At 36.1% G+C, this 22,477-nt stretch overlaps 1 protein-coding gene across 3 annotated transcripts; it reads left to right on the forward strand.

The window, feature by feature from the left end:
• The first annotated feature begins 1,534 nt into the window (after positions 1-1,534).
• Positions 1,535-15,393, forward strand: calcrl2 (calcitonin receptor-like 2). 3 transcript variants are annotated; one of them, XM_039679126.2, is made up of 14 exons: positions 1,582-1,681; positions 5,294-5,378; positions 7,716-7,810; positions 8,121-8,286; positions 8,455-8,562; positions 9,644-9,756; positions 9,840-9,931; positions 10,265-10,388; positions 11,907-12,066; positions 12,491-12,551; positions 12,838-12,901; positions 13,325-13,543; positions 13,748-13,789; positions 14,643-15,393. In XM_039679126.2, exons 3-14 carry the CDS (start codon positions 7,757-7,759, stop codon positions 14,874-14,876), a joined length of 1,437 nt encoding a protein of 478 aa, XP_039535060.1. In that variant the 5' UTR covers positions 1,582-1,681; positions 5,294-5,378; positions 7,716-7,756; the 3' UTR covers positions 14,877-15,393. The 3 variants fall into 3 exon arrangements, with proteins under 3 accessions (XP_039535058.1, XP_039535060.1, XP_039535059.1); XM_039679125.2 differs by having other exon boundaries at positions 5,294-5,368; XM_039679124.2 differs by lacking the exon at positions 5,294-5,378 and having other exon boundaries at positions 1,535-1,681.
• Positions 15,394-22,477: the final 7,084 nt, after the last annotated feature.

Consider the following 22,477-nt stretch of genomic DNA (forward strand, 5'->3'; position numbering starts at 1 on the left):
GTTTGTGCGCTTTATAAAATTAAATTAATCATATCTATTTCTATCTATCTATCTATCTATCTATCTATCTATCTATCTATCTATCTATCTATCTATCTATCTATCTATCTATCTATCTATCTATCATCTATCTATCTATCTATCTATCTATCTATCTATCTATCTATCTATCTATCATCTATCTATCTATCTATCTATCTATCATCTATCTATCTATCTATCTATCTATCTATCTATCTATCTATCTATCTATCTATCTATCTATCTATCATCTATCTATCTATCTATCTATCTATCTATCTATCTATCTATCTATCTATCTATCATCTATCTATCTATCTATCTATCTATCTATCTATCATCTATCTATCTATCTATCTATCTATCTATCTATCTATCTATCTATCTATCTATCTATCTATCTATCTATCTATCTATCTATTATTTTATTTATGTTATATTTTAGGGTATTTTACACATGAAACAGCTTTTATTAAACATGAAACGTCCTACTCTCTACGTATGTTATGATGCTACATTACAGTACAATAAGCATTTTAAAACATTGATTTTGTGTAGTATAATTGTATATAGTTTCAGTTATCCGTTTCTTTTTTTTTTACAGTTTAATAATTTTAGCTAAGCAGTTTATACATTTATGAAGGTAAGACCTTTGTTTTTTGTTTTTTATGAAGGAGTTAACTTTGTATAATCAAGCTTTGAAAGAAATAAAACAAGACAAGCATTGGAGGTTTTCAAAATTATACACAATTCACAAACTGATTAGACCTCTATTTTATATCTATATCTAGACCTAGATATTTTATGTTCTATTTATTTATTTACTGTGTTTACAAAAATCTTAAATTGTTTTGATATTGAAGATATGTATTTGTATAAGATGATTTTTATTGTTTAATAAAAACAAAAAAAAACGCAGGTTTTTTTTTTTATAAAATATACTTTATTTCACAAGAACGTGCAGCATGCATTTTTTTTTCGTGTAAAATAATAATGTCAAAATCTAAAAGAGAGAGAGAAAATTCGGCATTGTTTTAAACGAAACATAAATATGTATACAAAATGACCAATTCAACCCTAGCAGGCTTGTTTTATCACAACAATCTTGTATAAATTCAACTTACACTGTATCAAATGAGGAACTCACTCTCAGGCCCATTTTGTCCTTACATTCTTGCTAAAATAACTATAATGCAATAACAATAATTGCGCCCCTCCCTCACTTCCGGTTCTGGCGCTGGGGTTCTGAAACTGGTGCTGCTGCGGGTCTGCAGCTGATATATCTCAGGTCCAGTCTTTCCTAATGGCGGTTGTAACACATCTTCCACAGCAGGAGGCGCTGCACTGACACTCAGTCCCACAACCAGCTTCAAACAATCTATTCAACGGTAATAAATTAATATTTATAAATGAATAACTGTACTAATCTTACATTTTTTTTAGTAAAGTATAATAGGTATAATTTAATAGCAATATGTGATTGTTTTTACACCAGTGTAGTGGTGGAGATGGAGACTACAAGAGACCCGCAAATCATGAGGACCGACCAAACACACACACACACACACACGCAGGCTCTCTCTCTTACACACACACACACACGCGCGCGCTTTCACACATACACGAACCCCTCGACGAGACTCTCACACACACCAGAACGGTACGAAAATTTAACTGATTTCTTTGCTTTATATACTTATTATGCTATTTTCTCTATTTTATGTTTAATTCTTGGAGTCTGTAATGTTGTTGTATTGTGAGCGTTGTAACTTAGTTTGTAATGTTGTGTTCGTCTGATCTCTGTCAGTGCTCGTGAATTGTAATGAAACTAATGTTAACTCGAATGTATGTTGTATTTGCTTCAAAACGATATGGGAATGTTTTACATATATATATTTCATATAAGTTAGCGGCCTATATAGAATTATTTATGCAGAGAAATTTATGAATTAATTAATGATATAAAACATAGAACGTCTGCATGTATTGTTTTTTGGCCATGCATATATTTCAAATGCATATATTTCATAAGCAAATATCATGGTATATGAATATGTAATCATTCAGTGTTTTACCAAGTGATATCATCACTGTCACAGTTGCCTACTTTATGAAATATTGAAGGAAATATATTTAAAATGCCGAATCAGAGCATAAATACAGTGGATATTGTGAAAAAAATGCAGATATACTTGCTGTCGTGACGTGCTGCTGTTATAGGACTGAAATTCAGTGTTCTCTGTCGGTGTGTGTGTGTGTCTGTAGTGAACCTCTCACCCATGTCCACTTTCAAGGGCACTAACGAGGCGTCACAGGTGTGGTCCTGCACTAGCGGGACGTGTTGCTCTGCCAGGCAGCTGTTCGGTGTATTAATATCTGTGTTCTGCTCGCTTTCACAACTCGATCTGTGTGTTCTTTACGGGAACCAACTAGATGTGTGTATTTCCTGAAGTGGTGCAGCTCACTGTCAACATGCAGTGTGGCTTTTATAGTCTTTCTAAGCAAATAACATTATGTTTTATCTTGACCCTGTGGCCTTGTTCCAAAATCTACTATATAGAAAGCGTTTTAAGACATTGGCATGTTTCTGATTACGCTGGCTTCTTCTTCTTTTGGCCAAATTTGAAGGCCAAAATATTGCACATTCCTTCTCATATCAAGGTTATCCCATAATGCACTGCAACAAGCTCAGTGAGAAATGTGAATATTCATTTTAATTCAATTAAGTGTGTTATGATTATAAATAGAACTCAGAATTGAGTGTTTTGGAACATAACCTGTGTCCGGTTTGGATTAGTGCTGTATTCCAGATGTTTGTCCTCATCTCCATATAGGGAGATTTCACATTCTGAACGGATCGAGGTCTCGTTCGGCTCAACAGAATGAGGAGGGGTGACCAGTGCAATCACTGTAGTATACTTAACCGGGAAATAATTCCCTAGCAACCACCTAGAACACTTTGGCAATGCGCTTGTAGCCACTCAAAACCCCCTGACAACACATAGCAATGCCCTAGTAACCACCTAGAACACCCTGATAATGCCCTTAGAAACTGATTAAAACATCCTGGCAAAATACCCTAGCAACCACCCAGGCGACGCCCTAGCAACCACCCAGAACACCCTGTTAACCACCCAGAACACCATGGCAACACCCTAGCAACCACCCATAACACCATGGCAACACCCTAGCAACCACCCAGGCAACGCCCTAGACACCACCAAGAACACACTGGCAAAACACCCTAGAAACCTCCCAGAACACCATGGCTCTTACAACCACCCACCTAGCAACAATCAAGAACACTCTAGAAATTATTTAGAACACCCTGACAACACCCCAGCAACCACCCAAAATATATTCTAATATTCTAGCAACCAACCTGAACACCCTGGTAATGCCATAGTAACCACCTTGAACACCCTGATAATGTCCTAGGAACCAACCAGAACATCCTGGAAAAACACCCTAGCAACCCCTTAGCAACCACCCAGAACACCCTGGCAACACCCTATTAACCACTAAAAAACACAGTGCCAATGTGCTTATAGCCACTCAAAACACCCTGACAGCACTCTTAACAACCACCTAGACCAGCCTGACAGTGCCCTAGCAACAACCAAGAACATTCTAGCAACCAGGCTGAACACCCTGATAATGCCCTAGTAACCACCTAGTACACCCTGATAATGCCCTAGCAACCAACCAGAACACCCTGGTAAAACACTCTAGCAACCATCCAGACAACGCCCTAGCAACCACCCAGAACACCATGGCAATGCGCCTATAGCCACTCGTAACACCCTGACAGCACTCTAACAACCACCTAGATCACCCTGACAATGCCATAGCAACAACCAAGAACACTCTATCAATTATGTAGAACACCCTGACAACACCCTAGCAACCAACCAAAATATTATAGGAACCATCTGTAACACTCTAGCAATGCCCTAGCTGCTACCCAGAACACCCTGATAATGCCCTAGCAACAACCAGAACACCATGGCAAAATGCCCTAGCAACAACCAAGAACACTCTATCAATTATGTAGAACACCCTGACAACACCCTAGCAACCAACCAAAATATTCTAGGAACCATCTGTAACACTCTAGCAATGCCCTAGCTGCTACCCAGAACACCCTGATAATTCCCTAGCAACCAACCAGAACACCATGGCAAAATGCCCTAGCAACAACCAAGAACACTCTATCAATTATGTAGAACACCCTGACAACACCCTAGCAACCAACCAAAATATTCTAGGAACCATCTGTAACACTCTAGCAATGCCCTAGCTGCTACCCAGAACACCCTGATAATGCCCTAGCAACCAACCAGAACACCATGGCAAAATGCCCTAGCAACAACCAAGAACACTCTATCAATTATGTAGAACACCCTGACAACACCCTAGCAACCAACCAAAATATTCTAGGAACCATCTGTAACACTCTAGCAATGCCCTAGCTGCTACCCAGAACACCCTGGTAATGCCCTAGCAACCAACCAGAACACCCTGACAATGCCCTAGCAACAACCAAGAACACTCTATCAATTATGTAAAACACCCTGACAACACCCTAGCAACCAACCAAAATATTCTAGGAACCATCTGTAACACTCTAGCAATGCCCTAGCTGCTACCCAGAACACCCTGATAGTGCCCTAGCAACCAACCAGAACACCATGGCAAAATGCCCTAGCAACCACCAGGAACACCCTGGTAACGCCCTAGTAGCCACCCATCAGTGACAGTGACATTTTAGTTTAGTAGTAAAACACCACTCACATTTTCTGCTGAAGTGTGTGTGTGTGTGTGTGTGTGCGCACCCTCACTCAGTGGTCTGGTTGTAGTTGTCTGGCTCTCCTCCAATCATACGCTGTTATTTTTGGACCCAGCAATGGGAAAAATAAGAAAGCTAATTATATTTGGCTATAAAAGGACGTGAGCGCACAATATAAATGCAGAAAATGTGCACATGATGAGCTGTTTCTGTTCAGCTTCACGTTCGGGAATGGTTTGTCATGATTGCGTTTGATCACAGGTCGGCTTCGTGACGTGAACAACATGTTCTTATTTTCTGGAAACTTCCTCTGGATTCCCGTCTGTGAGCGTTTGACACCGAGCGAACACACACGGTTCGGCCCGAAGTGAACGCAGAGGCGCAACAATGGCTTATTTTTATCCTGATGTTAGTGGCCGAGCAGGACGGAAACTCACAGGAAATAAGGCCTCTCTTATATTTCTACTTCCTGTTTCCCCTCAGAACACAAACAACCTTCTCCTGGAGACTGGAGTAATGATGCTGAAAATTCAGCTTTAATAAATAAACGCAGCCTTGGTGAGCGAAAGTATGATTTATTTTAATTTTGGATCAAATGTTTATGTATTCTATGCTATTGTTGTTGCATTTATAAAAGCAAAATCCGCATCACTATAAGTTACGGTGATTTTACCACGGTGTGATTCGTGTGGTAAAATCACCGTAACTCGTGGTTTACTGCTGTAATTACTGCCTGTGGATGTTTCTCATGTGTGCAGAGCCTCTGGTGACCGTGACCTTTGACCTCAAACTCTAGAGCTCACGGGAAATATTCCCAAGCACTCTCACACAGCGCTGGTTTCTGCCTCGTGAGATGCTGTAGAAACTCTATCAACAGGAAATCACAAAATAACACACACAACACTAGTGGTTTGACCCACAATCATCACAGAAAACACTTGATGATAATCCGTGTTCCTTTCTTTCACTGCAAACACAATACTAGTGGAGAAACAGGGATGTGCAAATCATACAGAGATATACAGTACACTAAAAATGTGTCATCTGAATGTACAGGAGGGGGGAGGGGGCAAAAAAAAAAGAAAAATAGGAGAGGATAGAAAAAAAGATATTGTTTTATACATCAGTTAGTGTTTACAAATTAAAGTCATTACAAATTGAGTCTGTTTTACTTGCTTTCTTATTTACTGAGGATGAAATAGCAGTGTTGTAGTACTCGAGACTCGGACTCGTCTCGGACTCGGTCTCGAGACCATATTTTAATGGTCTTGGTCTTGTCATGGACTCGTGTCCATTTGGACTCGGAATTGACTCGTACTCGAACATTTTTTTTTTAGGACTCGGAATTATTCCCGAGTCCACTCGAGTTCAATTAAAAATATTTTTCATGATTATTAATGTATGTTAATAAAATATTTCTTTAAATTGATTGACACGCCCAGTGATTGGTGATTTTCTAGTGCGCAACTGCGCATGACAAATTGTAATAAAATTACTTTTAACACCACCTACTATGTGGCCTTTTTACCCTAAACTGATCATATTTTTTAAACTCTAAGTAAATTCAGTAAAAAAATAAAAAAAAAGGATTTCTCTAAGTAAATAAAAGTAAATTAGGTAATCAACCCTCACTGGTCTCGGTCTCGACTCGGACTCGACCCTCTATGGACTCGGTCTTGACTCGGACTCGACTCTCTCTGGTCTCGGTGTCGACTCGGACTCGAGTGAGGTGGTCTCGACTACAACACTGTGAAATAGTGTTACGGTACATTTCAAATGTTTTAAAAAAAACGGGAAAAAAAGGTTTGTTGTTGGCAGTGTTGTGCCTGAACGCGTTCAATAGGCGATAGTTCATGAACGCGTTCATATTTTGGGCGAACGTGAACTGAACGTACTGTATTACTGGCTGATGAACGTTGTGAACTCGTTCGCGCGCTCTGTCAGTTTAAATTCGTTCAATAGGGTGCCAGATTTCTATAGAACCTTCCAGGCGAAACCCCGGCTAAAACAAAAACACCCAATCTGGCAACACGCAGCGAGCGTCGAGGAGGCGTAAACGGATTTTCTGAGGAGATCGGTGAGGATGGGAAAAATCTTACATTTATGTGCAAACTTTGCCCGTCGATAAAATAATTGTTGTCTGTGTTTGTATATGGGCTGTGGCAATAATAATAATAAAACAAAAGCTCGCAACATATGGGAAAAAGAACTATGAATGAGCTTCATTTTTTTGAAGAATGAACTATGAACTGAACTAACGTTAGTTCATTTTAAAATGTGTGAACTGACTGAACTTTGAACTAGTTCATGTAGAAAGCGAACTTTCCCAGGTTGTTGGTGGCTTTACATTTCTGTAGCCTATATAAAATTTGCGAAGAAAATAATAATAAAAAAAATCTCAAGCCAAGCTTAGTCAAAATCAACAGGCCTACGGGTATTTGACTGGATTCTATCTGTAATAAATGTGTCAATATTTTTCCATAGGCTACTTGTATAGAAACATGACCAAAATAAATAATCTGTGTGAACTTGGCCAAAACAAAAGAGCATCTTTTTATCAGCATTCATTTGATATTTAATCCTGAATCATCAGTGAATGGTGATTTGTGTGAAGAGCTCAGAACACGACTGTGGTGGTTTCGCTGGTTCTGGTGTGTTTAATGGTGTGTGTGTCCTCTATTGTAAAGCTGAAGGGCTTCGACCTCTGTGTTTATGGACTGAGAGCGACATCCTCTCAGAAAAATAAACATAATGTGTTCGTTCTCATGGACATCCCAGAGAAGATACACAACCTGTTCTGGAGCTAGACTCCACAAGACAAAACACAAATGTTATTTAATGTTATTTTAATGTTTCCTGAAGAGGAATTATGTATTAAAATGCAGATGTTTGTCTTTCACCACAGACACAGATGCTCTCTAGCGCCCCCTGTGTGAGTGTCAGATCATGACAAGAAGCCCGTCACTCCTGCTGATGCTCGTTCTGCTGCTGGACACAGAGGTACGGCAGCAATGTATTTACTCAGATTTTTTTTTTTTTCAGTTCTGTTTTTAATAAATACTAGAATCCAGACAAACAACACAAAGCTAGGGATGAATTGATGTATTTAAAAACTATATTTAAAATCCACATTACTAAAATTTTTTTTTTTTTGTTCATGTTAGTTTACAGTCCATTAACCTTTGATTTAAAAGAGGTATGATTAAATGCTGAATTTAAGATTAATAAATGCTCTTGGACTAATGTTAACATATTAAACCACCTTATTGTGAAGTATTGTGTCTAATGTTCCTGTTGAATACGAGCACAGGTGTGTCAGTGTGAGGATGTGCTCGTAGCGGCGAGGATGTCAACAGACGAGGGGAGCGATATCCCAGAATCCCCTGCGGATCTGAGCGTGACCCGTGAGCAGATCCTCTCCGCCCAGTTTGAGTGTTACCTCAAAATAATGTACGAGCCTCCGCGCAGAGATCCAGGTGAGCACTGACCCGAAACACATGTGCGTAAATCAAGGACAGACGTAAAAGACAATTTGCTAAATAATTTAACAAGCTAAAATGGATAGAATTAAGGTCCCCCTTTGGTAAAAAATGTGGTGTTTTTAAATGAAAATAAAGTGTGTATGTGTGTGTCGCCCCCTGCAGGCCCGTACTGTAACCGCACGTGGGACGGGTGGCTCTGCTGGGGAGACTCCGCCCCCGGCACCGCCTTCCAGCACTGCCCCTCCTACTTCCAGGATTTTGATCCGTCTGGTGAGATAATACTACTAATAATAATACGTTTATTTCATATAGCACAATTCTACAAATTTAAGATCGCTTTACAATACGTCTTCACTGTCACTTTTCATCAACTGAGTGCAATAATGCTGGGTTCCAAAAGTCTAAGACCATGTTTAAAATCTGGAATTTTAAGTTCGTTATTTTTTTGTAATTCAAACCTGGAAAAATGTAGGATTAAGAATTTTGTTTAAAAACTTTTTTTTTTTAAATAAATTTGTTTGAATGTTTTCTTGTCAATTTAAAAGCAATGCATTACTTTAAAAGGCTAATTTGATCAAGTCCACTACAGTAAACTACGGAGGCGTATTGCATTCACTTGAAGAAAAAAAATGTTTAAGTTAATTTTTCATGAGAAAATATTTTTTTTTGCTCTGTTTTTCTAAATTAATGAGTTAATTTTTTGTGAGAAAAAAAGTTTCTCTCTGTTTTTCTGAATTAACGAGTTAATTTTTTATGAGAAATTTTTTTTTGCTCTGTTTTTCTGAATTAATGAGTTAATTTTTCATGAGAAAAAAAGTTTTTCTCTGTTTTTCTGAATTAACGAGTTAATGTTTCATGAAATTTTTTTTTTTTGCTCGGTTTTTCTGAATTAACGAGTTAATTTTTCATGAGAAAAAAATTTGCTCTGTTTTTCTGAATTAATGAGTTAATTTTTTGTGAGAAAAAAGTTTTTGCTCTGTTTTTCTGAATTAACGAGTTAATTCAGAAAAACAGAGAAAAAAAAATTCCATGAAAAATTAACTCGTTAATTCAGAGAAACAGAGCAAAAAAAATTTCTCATGAAAAATTAACTCATTAATTCAGAAAAACAGAGCAAAAAAAAAAAAATTTCCATGAAACATTAACTCGTTAATTCAGAAAAACAGAGAAAAACTTTTTTTCTCATGAAAAATTAACTCATTAATTCAGAAAAACAGAGCAAAAAAAATTTTCTCATGAAAAATTAACTCATTAATTCAGAAAAACAGAGTAGATTTTTTTCTTCAAGTGAATGCAATACGCCTCCGTAGTAAACACATGTCCTTTCACATTTTGGCTTTTATTCATTCAGAAAAAGTGACCAAAGTGTGTGACTCAGACGGTCATTGGTTTCGTCACCCGGAAAGCAACCGACTCTGGTCCAATTACACGCAGTGCTCCGCTTACACTAAGCAGAAACTCAAGGTTACGCTTCAGTTTAAATATGAAATCATTATATCATAATCCCGTCTGTTTTATAATCTGTGTGTCTCTGGTTTGTCCTGCAGCTCACGCTTGTGGCTTACTATCTGGCTATTGTGGGAAACGTCCTCTCCATCATATCGCTCATCATTTCCATATGCATCTTCTCCTACTTCAAGTACAGTAGAACAACAAACACAAACAAGACTAAATTCCCAGCAAGCAAATATATATTCTATGAACATTTCCCAAAACGTTATTACTCTGAACGTCCAGGTTTACAATGTTCCTTAAAGCCTTAAAGCATTAAAAACTGATAATTTCAGACAGTTCGAAGGTTGTAAATTAGCATTTTTCTGCATATATATTAGTTTTTTTGTGTGCATAAAACTTTATCTACCGTATAAGTGAAACTCAAGGAACATATTCAAATAATAAATAAAAAAACGTGTCATGACCCTTTCTGTGGTTTTGAAAAGGCATTATACGTCACGAATGAATGTGTGTGCAGGTGCTTGAGCTGTCAGCGTATCACTCTTCATAAAAACATGTTCACATCCTTCATCCTGAACTCCTTCGCCACCATCGGCTGGTTCTACTTCGTCATCGGCGGCCATCAGAGCAGAACGGACTCTGTAAGTATGAGCATATATATATATATATATATATATATATATGAGGGTATTCATATGAGCATTATGAAGTGAACTTGATGTTGCTTTCACTTAAATTTTCACTGTGAAACAGGGTTTTCAAAATGGGTTATTGTGCACTTAATATACTATATATACTGTAGTGGCCAAAAGTAATGTCCGCCTAGGAAAATTAACATCTTCACCCTTTATCCATATATTATTATGTAATTTAGATTTTGTAAGTTTATTGTGTAGTTGATTGTTGATTGTTTTATTTATGATAATAATGCAATGAAACACGGCAAATTGTGTGACATAATATTTGGCCCGGCTGTCATAGAAAGAAATTATATGTAAAACGAAAGAACCATCGAAATATTAATAACTGATTATTGTTAAAAAAAATATTAAAAGTATATATAAAATAATAAAAGTATATATAAAATATTTCCCATATTTTGATTTAATTGAACTTGTAGGGTCATTAAAATATAATACAATGTTTTATAATAATTTGAGAGGAAAAACATTACAAATGCACCTTAGGCTGTCAAAGTCAATGTGTGCACTTACAATTTTAATTTAAACAATAATACAATTTTTATAATAATTTTAATGGTTTAATAAAATTGCTTTTGTTCAGTAATGCAATATATGTGACTCTGTCATAAGTCACACGGGTATATTTGTGGCAATAGTCAACAACACACTGTACGGGTCAAAACGATCGATTTTTCTTTTATGCCAAAGTCATTAGGATATTAAGTTAAGATCATGTTCCATGAATATATTTTTACCGTAAATATATAAAGCATGTGTTTCTGTGAGTGAGTGCAGCACAATCACCAACATTAATGCACAACTTTAAAGGAGATTTTCTCAATTTTTAGATTTTTTTGCACCCTCAGATTTTCAATAGTTGTGTCTCAGACAAATATTGTCCTATCATAACAAACCATACATCAATGGAACAATTATTTATTCAGCTTCAGATGATGTATAAATCCCAATTTCCAAAAATTGACTCATGTGACTGGTTTGGTTTTGTCATCCAGGTTCACAGACATAAATATTTTTTAAAAAATATGTTACTAGACGTAGTGTTACAATTTCTGTCTCGTTTCCCATGTCTTGTTGAAGGACTCTTATTTTGAAGTGTGTTTTTGTTCCTGCTGTTTGACTTAGTTTCTCTTTTATTTGTTTCCATTGCTGCCTTGTTTGTTTCCAGTTAGCCTCGTTAGTCTCCATGGCAACTCATTACCCTCACCTGTTCCTTGTTATCTTGTGTATTTACACCCCAGTGTTTCCTGTCTGGTGTTGTCTTTCTATAGCTGTTGTGTTGTAGTTTATTTTGTTGTAGTTTATTGAGTTATTTGTATTCGGATCCACCTCTCCCTTGTCGCTGACTTCGCCGCATGACTGATACATAGATAACTTCCTTTATTTTTTAGGAAAGGCCTCTCATAAGGGGATTGGCACATTTACGGGTCCGTTGGCATTTTATGTGTGTGTGTTCAGTTTCAGATAGGCTGTAAGATCCTGGCAAGTGTCATTCACTACACCTCATGCTCCAATTTCTTCTGGATGTTGTGTGAGGGCATCTACCTGCACACGCTCATCATCGTGGCCGTGTTTGTGGGCGAGCAGCAGCTGGGCTGGTACTACGTCCTCGGCTGGGGTACGTACTGAACACCAGCCCGGATCGCCCTTTACAAATCAACATCAGTACATCTTTGACCCGTGTGTGCCACGATTTCTCCCGTGTGTTGTGTTCTAGGACTTTTATTTTGAAGTATGATTTCTGATTCTCTGTTCACTTCCTGTAGTTTGTTCCTGTTTGGCTTTGTTTGTTCCCATAGTGATTAATTACCCTCACCTGTCCTGTGTCAGCCCCTCGTGTAAAAAAGATGATACATTTCAGAATAAAAGTCCTAAAACACAGAACATACAAAGCACAGTAATCGTGATTATAATGCTAACTAGACTTCTTCTGTTTTCATCATGATTTATTGTGCAAGAAATGAAAGATTGATCACACACTGATTACTGTAGATTTTCTCAATGCAAATATCACCTTAGAAAACAGTGAGTTATTTCTACAGGTTTCCCAGTGATCCCTGCTGTCATGTACGCGGTGGCACGTCTACTCTTCCTCGATGACAGGTAAACCTGAGATTTAACACCTAAAATGAACCAGCATAAAGATATACACACACATAACATTTATATCCGTGAGGAATCAGTTTGATTATTTCCCGGACGAGCCCCCATAAATGTTCTCCATTGACTTCCATGTGTTTTTTTCAATGGAGACCAGCAGATATTTGGTTACCAACACTCTTTCCAAGACATTCATACAGGTTGTGAACAACTTGAGGATGAGATTTTTCATTTTTGGCCAAACTAAGCCTTAAAATGTTTAATCGCAGTGACATTGTGTGTTTGACAGGTGTTGGGTCATCAACACAAACCTGCTGTACATCACACACGGCCCGATATACGTCGCTCTGCTGGTGAGCTTCATCATCAATCATCATCTTCTTGTTTTCCAGTACTAATCTAAATGTTCTTCAATCAAGATACATTTACTTGGGAATCAATCTGCTTAAGATTTTAAGTCTGGATATCTGAAAAATGCTTTGCGTTTATGCCCAAAACAAGAAAAAAACTTGAACAGTTTAAGTTGGAAATGACATTTTCAGGTCTACGCTCAAAAAGTGAATAAATGGATTATGAATACAGCGCAAATATAATTCAGTGCCATAAAATCCCCTAATAATAAATAAAAAAACATTATGTAACTAAAATATGGTACATTAATTTAATTGAATTTTTATCTTTGACCGACTCCCGAAGAACACCCGCACGCTTGCACTGGAAAACAAGACAAACACACAAGATTTCCTGCATTGAATCCCTCCATCCGTGTCTCTCAGGTGAACCTGTTCTTCCTGCTCAACATCGTGCGTGTGTTGATCACCAAACTGAGGGTCACACACCAGACGGAGAGCAGTGTGTACATGAAAGCGGTGCGCGGCACCATCATACTGGTCCCGCTACTGGGAGCCCAGTTCATACTGGTGCCCATGCAGCCGAGCGGACGCCTCTCTCTGGCCATCTACGACCTCTTCATGAACATCTTCGTGCATTTCCAGGTGACGTAAACTTACAGAATCGATCAAATATGTCTTGTAAAATATCCCACAATGACATCAGCATTTCATTAGTGTGACTGGTAACACTTTACACTAAGGTTCATTATTTAACTACCTTAGTTAACAAGATCTAAGAATTCCTCAGCATTTATTAAAGCTACAATATATAATTGTTTATATACAATATATAATGTGTGTGTGCAGGGTTTTCTGGTGGCCGTGATCTTCTGCTTCTGTAATGGAGAGGTATGACTTCCTGTTTACACCTCAATAATTAACCTCATTTCTCTTTATTAAAGCACTTTAGATGAACATGAACTCCTGGGGATTGTAGATGAAAGTTTTGGATGCAATAACCCGATGAACAAACACCATTAGGGTTTGAACTTTTTCTTTGTTATTTGATCAGACTCAAATGAAAATAGGAGGTTAAAATTGTAACATTAAAAAGCCGAAAATATGACATACTCAGTCATAATTATGAAATTGAAAATATGTGGAAATAAAGGTCAATTAAGATGACATTATGAGATTGAAATATTTAAAATATGACATTTTATGACATTAAAATGCAAATTATGACATACTAAATCGAAATGAGATTTAAAAAAATATTTAAGAGAAGAAAAAATGAAATTATGAGAGGTAAATGTGAAAAAATTTAAATTTAACAAAAAAAAAAATTAAATTATGAGATGAAAAGTTGAAATTGTGTAAAAAAAAAAGCCAAAATTATGACATATTAAGTTATAATTGTGAGATTAAAAAGTCAAGATTACAGTATGAGATAAAAATCAAAATTATTAGATTAAAAAAAATCTAAATTATTAGATAAAAAAATCCAACATTATGTCATACAGTTAAAATGATTATATAAAAAAATTAATTATGAAATAAAAAACAAAATTTAAAAATGAGAAGTTATAATACTTACTAGATTTTAAATTTCAATTTTTTGTCACGATTTTGTAATTTTGGTACTTTTTGACATGATTTAGACTTTTTAAAGTTATAATTGCGATTTAGTTCACCATAATACGCCATAATTATGACTGTCGACTTTTCATCTCATAATTATGACTTCCACACATTCCCGCAGGTGCAGTCGGCTCTCCGGCGTAAGGTCGCTCAGTATCGCTGTCAGTGGAGGCGACGGCGTTTGGTGACCACAGATTCTCACTGTAACTATCACACCAACTCCTCCATCACCGAGACCAGCCGGGTCACCCTCAGCCTCGACACACACACACTCAACGGCCAGAGCAACGGCAAGCCCTGGCCCAACCCCGAGCCCGCGGTCCGTGGAGAAGTGCTCCAGTCCACTGAGATATGAGCTTCATCACAAGAGATCCTGTTCACACTCCCTGAAACCAAACACACACAACACAAGTCATGGAAACCTTATTGCTGAACGTTTTCAAAATGTTTTTTCTTTGTTGTGCGAACGTTACCCTCATCCTTCCCGACACTTATTTTTTTAAAATTGGGTGTTCATCAGAGTTCATCTAGACCCTATGAGTTTTGTCGCACTTGAACCACGAATCAAGTTTTTGTGGTCAAAATTTTAAAAAATAACAAATTCTTCCCTCACGGGTCATTTTAACCCCCTTGAATGAATGGAAAGCATTGTGAGTTATTTTGAATTGAATTTGAAAGAATTTAAGGTATGTGTTTAAATTACTTTTTTTCCCATTATTTATTGATCAAATCTAGTAATTTAAAGGAAATAAAATAAGAAAATATAAAAAAAAATTGCATTAAATAATAGACAAAATACTATCAAAATCAAATAAGCTTTTTGAAAAATAAATAAATAAATTGTATGATTTTAGAGTTTCGGGTCATTTTGACCCGGGAGGGAAAGATGTTAGAAATTGCGAGGAAAGGATGATTAAAGGAACGTTCCGTTGGGAAACGTTACGTTTGAATGTTCTCTGTGCAAACGTTCTAAAGAACATCTTTAAAGAACTTTGAACGAACGTTCTATTAACGTTACTGGAAGAACGTTTGCTCAGAGCGTTCCCTGTCAGTTGTTTATGCACTAATATCTCATCACATTTTACTTCTGTGATGTGACGTTTGACTAGTGAAAGAGTTTGTGTTTGTTATGGATTATTAATACATTAATTGGTATCATGTTGTATTTGTACATTTAAACACATCAGTCTGACTGTAAAGTTGCTTTTAGCGAGATTTCTTCAGTCGAAACTGTTCACCGATTTATATTTCAATAAATGCGCACGTGTTAATGTGGAAAAACCAATGGATATTGAACAAAGCGAATAGTTCACTTGTCTGCGTTCCGCTTCGTCTGTTGGTCATGTGACCTAATTTTTGTCATCGGAACAGTATGTGCACTACCTAGTGGACTTAAACTGTACCACTGTGTTTCTAGGGCTCATGGGCTGCATCCAGAATCGCATACTCTCTTTAGTAGGTACTTGTTTCGGATAAGTAATTAGGGTACTTCTTTGCCGCAAAAAAGTACTTTCTAGTAAACCAACGTCTGTCCCCGTTGGTGGGTGCGCGAGGCGAAGTGGAATGCGGAAAACATCTTGTTGTAAATAAGCTATTATATAAGCACTTGTTTTCACTGAATGTATCTGCTTTATGAGCCCTTTATTATTCTGTGTTAAAGCCTGTGAGATGTCGTGTCACATTTGCTTTTTGTGATTCTTGGAAAATGCAAACAAAACATTCCATTTGACTTGTTAATGTTGGATTATCACTATTTGTGATATAGTGAAACTCAATAAAAGTTCCACTCTGTTATTATTCTGTCCACCCTATTATTATCATTCTATCCATCCTGTTATGATTATGTCCATCCTGTTATTATTTAGTCCAGTCTATTATTATTTTGTCCACCCTGTTAGAGTAGTTCAGTTTTTTTTTTTTTTTTTTTTTACTTTTGCTAATAATTTACTCACCCCCATGTCATCCAAGATGTCCATGTCTTTCTTTCTTCAGTCGAAAAGAAATGAAGGTTTTTGATGAAAACATTCCAGGATTTTCTCCACACAATGGACTTCAATGGGGTCCAAACGGTTCAAGGTCCAAATGAGAGTTTCAGTGCAAACTGTTCAAAGGGCTTTAAACGACACCAGACGATGAATAATGAAAAATAATAATGAAAAACACATTTTATACATTCGAATCTGAAAGGTAAACAATTCATACACAATATTTATATTTTCTGATAATGTCTTAACCCATATGGTCATAAAGGGACACATGTGCATTTGAGTTGTCTTAGATAATGTACACAGTGCCTATAAATTACAATCATTAGTATTTGAAAATGTTGTTCGTTTGTCCCGGTGGACATATTGATCTTCCCTTTGATTATTTTTAATGGTTAAATTGATTTGCCAGAGCTTGACCAAAATCAAGTGTTTTACTTTTACTTCACTCTATCATGACTACACACACACACACACACACACAAAAAATCCTTTTAAAACCTGTTGTTTTGTACATTTTATAATGGCCATAATGCACAGAATAGCAGGAATGACCAACAGCGTTAAAGCCTCTGCACATGTTCTCCTCACTCTAGGGTTTCTGGGGAAGATACACATAAATAGAAGCAGAGTTTTCATTTATTTATTTGAATAGCATTTCAGGATACTGAGTCATGTACAAAAAATGTATTGTTCATATGAATGAGGAATGAGTGCTTTCCTGATACACTTAAAACACACAAGAATCCTGTTCGTTCTCTTCTCCGCATTTCTCATTTGCTCAACCTCGTTTCCTTTCTAATAAACAAGCCATTGAATAAATACTGCACATTACTGTATATTTTAGTCTCTGACGAATTGCTTTAGCTCTTATTGGGTCTGTAAATGTAGTAGACATTCTCAATCCATGAAGGCCATTCATGCTTATCTTCAATGATTAGCCTTGGTCTTTATATGAGTCGCACGCACGTTTGACGTTTCACCATTATTATTTCACCATATGACGTAGCATACGGTGTTTTCATAACTTTCTTGATCAAGGACAGTGGAGTTAATTTTTAAATGTAGGACGGAGGAGTAAATTCTGTCCATGTTTTTTACAACTCCGTCTCCACATACGATCCTTTTACATATTTTTCGCGTTATTAACCACATTGTCATATTCTATTTCAAACTAATTCTTTGATTCGTCTGAAAAGGACGCGGTCCCACCGAGATTTGAACTCGGATCGCTGGATTCAAAGTCCAGAGTGCTAACCATTACACCATGGGGAGTGGCGAAACCAGCAAAAAAGTTTTTTATATATATATATTGTTATATATATATATATACAAAATAACAGGCAAGTCGTAATTTGGTAAAGCTGCTGTTGTTACGTTAATGTTACGTTCTTTTATATTTATATATAAATATAAAAGAGCGTAACATTAACGTAACAACAGCAGCTTTGTAAAAATTGCACCAAATTACGACTTGCCTGTTATTTTGTCATCGCAAAGTTCTTCAGATGAATACATTATAAGTAATTTTAATAATAATAGTGTATAATTAGAATGTTTACTGGTGGTATGACACAGCAATGGTTACCAACATTCTTTCAATCTTATTTTGTGTTCAGCAGACAAAGAAACTCATGCAGGGTTGGAACAACATGAGGGTGTGTAAATGACAGAATTTTGGGGTGTACTGTCCCTTTAAGGGAAGATTCGGTTTTTTTTTTTCCAAACATTATTTCAAACGTTACTTTTCGAACATTCTTAAACAAGGCCTACATTTGACGAACGTTTTCTCTGACGTTTTGAGAACGTTATCAAAGAGCGTTCTGTTAACATGACTGAAATAACGTTTCTGGGATGGAAGGCCTCGTTTAAAACACAAGAGCTTCACCACCTTCAGTACTACATGTTTTATGCTTTATTATATTATTCATAAAATGGGATTACAACATCCCTCAATAATTCATCTCAAACGCCTGCTTTATGAGGTGAAAAGACAAGCTTGAGATGTGTGAACGACCGTGAGGAGATGTTTAATAATGGACAGGCTTCACGGACCGGTGTCTCACTCTTAAAAAATAAAAGTCTCAGTTTTAACAGACTTTCCATTGGACAAAATGTTCTTTAAATTAAAAATTAAATTAAATTAAATTAAATTAAATTTTAATTAAATTAAAAAAAAATTAAAATAAATTTAAACGGTCTCCACACAAATAATTATTTTTTTTAAGGAACTGATCACAGAAAACTTCTTTGCGCAAAAAAAAAAACTTTGAAAGGTTTATTTTACATTTTAATATTATAAAATATTTTTATCACACTGCTGTATGGACTCAGCTTTACTAGCACTGAAACACGGGAATCTTCTTAAGACGACTTGCTGTTTGTGTGGTGTGTTGTGTGTTCTGTCAAGATGTTTTCTCAGTTATGTCTTTATTTATTCATATCATGATGCAGGAAGCCCAGTGTGCGCTAGAATCTAACGCCGCTAGATGGCAGTATAGATGAGAACATCACCACGTGTCTGGATCATAGTCTGGATCCTTGTCACAGGCCTGGATACTGGAACAAGCGGGACCTGGAGATGAAATCAGGAACTTTCATTCAACTCAACCTGGAAATAATAGGGTAAGTAGCAGTGCTGGGAGAAACCACAGATAGACAGTAAAAGAAAGAAACGAAGCTTTTCGAAACTTTAATTCAATCGAATCAATTGCTTCGCAAAAAATGATTCACTGTTTCGAATCGTTCGAAACGCCACACGCTGGTCAACTAAACAATGACACATGTTTTATTGAAAGTGCAATCTATTAAATATAATGATCAAATTGTCTGATAGGTCTGATGTCAACAAATGTATCAAACTGACCCGAAATCTGTTTAAAAAAAACATAATTCACAGTGACAGAGATGAGAGATCATCCCCCCCACCTAGCGGCGAACCAATGGCATTTCAAACAGTAACGATGACGTAACAAAGCCTCGTTCAGAGCCATGGCTCTGGCCTCGTTTACTGAAATTGAACTCTGAATTGATTATTTTTTGTTGTATAATGTTTGTTTACGAACTGTGATGCTTGTATTTGTAACTTGCATTCCAAAAAGAAAAAAGAACTCTGAATCACTGATTCAAAACAAATGATTCGCAAAGGTTTCGAAGCTTCTGGAAACAATTCGCCCATCCCAGATGTGTTATTTCTAGACACATGCTGTATTGTTTTCCTAGAGCAACTAACAAAAACACTTTCTAATAATTGTTTGCTTATGCGAGTGTTAGAGAAAAGATTAAGGGAATGCCCCATTTTAGAATTTTGCAAACATTATGGGAACGTTATTTTTTTTAATGTATTCTTTTACAAACTGTTAGACGAGTTATTGGCTACCGACTTAAAAGTTTATGCCCAAAAAAAGTAACATTAACAATGTTTTGTGCAAACTTTTAATGAACGGTATTAAAGACCAGACAACTTTAGATACACGTTTGTTTATGTCGCTGAAAGACCGTTTGGCAGAACCTTGAAACACAATCATGTTGCAATCAGTTCTGTCTCCTCGACCCCCTCAAACTTTTTTCCTATCAATATTGTTGCCACATTAAATTTAATAATGTCGAATTATAATAATGAACAACATTAATACCAGTTGCATTTATTGATTTAGAAGAACTGTTTGTCCAAACTTGGAGTCAACAACATTAGCATTCTTTTTTATTAAAACAATAATGTTCCATTTTGTGACATTTTCTTTTGAATAAACAAACAAAATTTATTTTTTTTTAAAAGCAAAGTGCATTTATTCTTTATGTTTTCACGGTTTATTGATAACACTGAATGGGCTTTTGTGTGAAACCTTGCAAAAATATGCACAAATATTTTAATTAAAGAAAATGACTTAAATATCTAAACATAAGGACATTAATAAAGAGCAATATTGCTTTGCAGGAACAATATTATAATATGGAAACTGTATTTAACCCAACAGCTGGGTAATTACTATAAATTACCCAACAATTAAAAAAAAAAAAAACCCAACATTTTTTGGGGGGGAAATAACCCAACATAGTGACCCAACATGTGTAACCCAACGGTTGGGTTAAAAATACACAGAAGCACATAGTAGTTCATTCGACTCGTGCGTCATCATGCTCAACACTTCTGTTATTAAGGCTGTTATTGGCTGATAATCTTCTCCTCGGGGACAGTAATGAATCACGATGATAACAACTCATGATTGTTGTCTTGAGAAGATTAGAGGCTCATTATTAGAGCTGACGAGTGTCATTAAGATAATGAGTTCACACGTCGTCATCACACCGATCATGGTGATGTTGTTGATGAGGATTCAGGAACAGGTCACGTGACTCTGGAGTTTAATCCTGGACCGCCTAATTTTAGATCCTCATTAGAGTTAATCTCTACGTTTGCCTAATTAACCACTGATTAGTGTGGATTTACATCTTACACAATTGTGTGCGATTAATCGGACAACATCAGAGCTCAGTTTCGTGTTTACCTTAAATCAGCTGACTTTAGACACACACATACACAAAAACACACACACACACTCACTAAACCTACCCATCTCTCTCTCTCTCTCTCTCTCTCTCTCTCTCTCTCTCTCTCTCTCTCTCTCTCTCTCTCTCTCACTCTCTCACTCTCTCACTCACACACAGTTTTGTTTTATTTTAACCACTAGAGGGCCAAAGTTTACCTTTGATTATTTTAACTGCTTAAACACATTTTCAAAACTTTGCCCTTTCCCCCACAAACTTTACACACAAATCCAAGCATTGCACACACAAAATACAAAATGTCTCACATCTCTTGCAAAATGAAGCACTGCATTCAAAATATCACAAACATCTCAAAAGCAAACATTTATTATGGCGAAGGTTGCAAACACCTGTGTATATTTCTCAGTAATTGGCAGTTTGAAACTATTTTATTGATTGAAACTATTTTATTGTTTTACTGTAAGACCTAAATAAAACATATCAAAAATATTTATTTTTTTAAATGCGATATATTTAGGATTTTATGAGGATACTGTTACTGCCACTGTATTATATTTATATCCCATACTTTACCTGATCTAATGTTGACAAATCATATATCATTCCAAAGCTTACGAACTCGAGATTCAGCCTGTGTGAAACCCGTTTTGAAGTTGGACATTGTGTTACCATAGTAACAGTACACAAAATTATTTGAATGGGCTCCTCCCCTTTTGGGCATCGTCATGTTTCATAATTTATTATCAAAACCTTTTTTAATCTTGACAAAACACATGTTGTCAGAAAGGTCTGAGTCTCAAGGCTCCATATTTTGTGACATTTGGACAGAAGTTTATTCATTTGTTATGACAAAATGCAGACAATTAAATTCAATGGAATGTAAGTCACCCGGTGGCTATTTGTGGTATTACGCCTAAACAAAATCTCATCAGAACTTCAATTTTTATGATATCAACTTGGCAACTCGGCTTTGATTCTATAGTAATTTTATAGTTTAAAATATTTTGTAAAATACATTTAAAAAAAAAAAAAGAATAAATATTAAGGACAGTATATTTGATTTAAGCTTTAAACTTCCTTAACTTTTTCATATTTTAAGTGTTTTCACTTCAGCAATAATATGCTGACTATTTTCTTTAAAACAAGACCAAAATTAGGTCTATATTCCAAAGCATTCTTGAATTACAATCATTTAAGTTTAAATAGTGTATTTTAAAGCTATAGTTTAATCCCTTTCTTATACCCTAAACAGGCAACGTGTCTCAATACGTGCTAAATAACATGAACAACATATTGCTTAATTTTCTTCTTCAGCACCTTAAGACAATGTTCACGTTTGCAGTATTCTTTTTTTTTCTTCAGAAGAAAAGTTTAATATATATTTACTTATCTAAATATCTGAATGTTCTGCACCTGGCAGCCATGTTGGATGTATAGGTCTGGCTGACTAATTGATCACAAA

This window comes from Pimephales promelas, chromosome 20 (genome assembly GCF_988280905.1).
Source record: "Pimephales promelas chromosome 20, fPimPro1.hap1.1, whole genome shotgun sequence".
Taxonomy (NCBI): Eukaryota; Metazoa; Chordata; class Actinopteri; order Cypriniformes; family Leuciscidae; genus Pimephales; species Pimephales promelas.

What these genes read in the sequence shown, in the direction of transcription:
- calcrl2 (XM_039679124.2), top strand. Translation starts at nt 7,757, where the DNA reads ATGACAAGAAGCCCGTCACTCCTGCTGATGCTCGTTCTGCTGCTGGAC. An exon ending in CCAGGATTTTGATCCGTCTG is followed by an intron (nt 8,563 to 9,643) that starts GTGAGATAATAC and finishes TTATTCATTCAG; the next exon opens with AAAAAGTGACCAAAGTGTGT. An exon ending in GTACTACGTCCTCGGCTGGG is followed by an intron (nt 12,067 to 12,490) that starts GTACGTACTGAA and finishes TTATTTCTACAG; the next exon opens with GTTTCCCAGTGATCCCTGCT.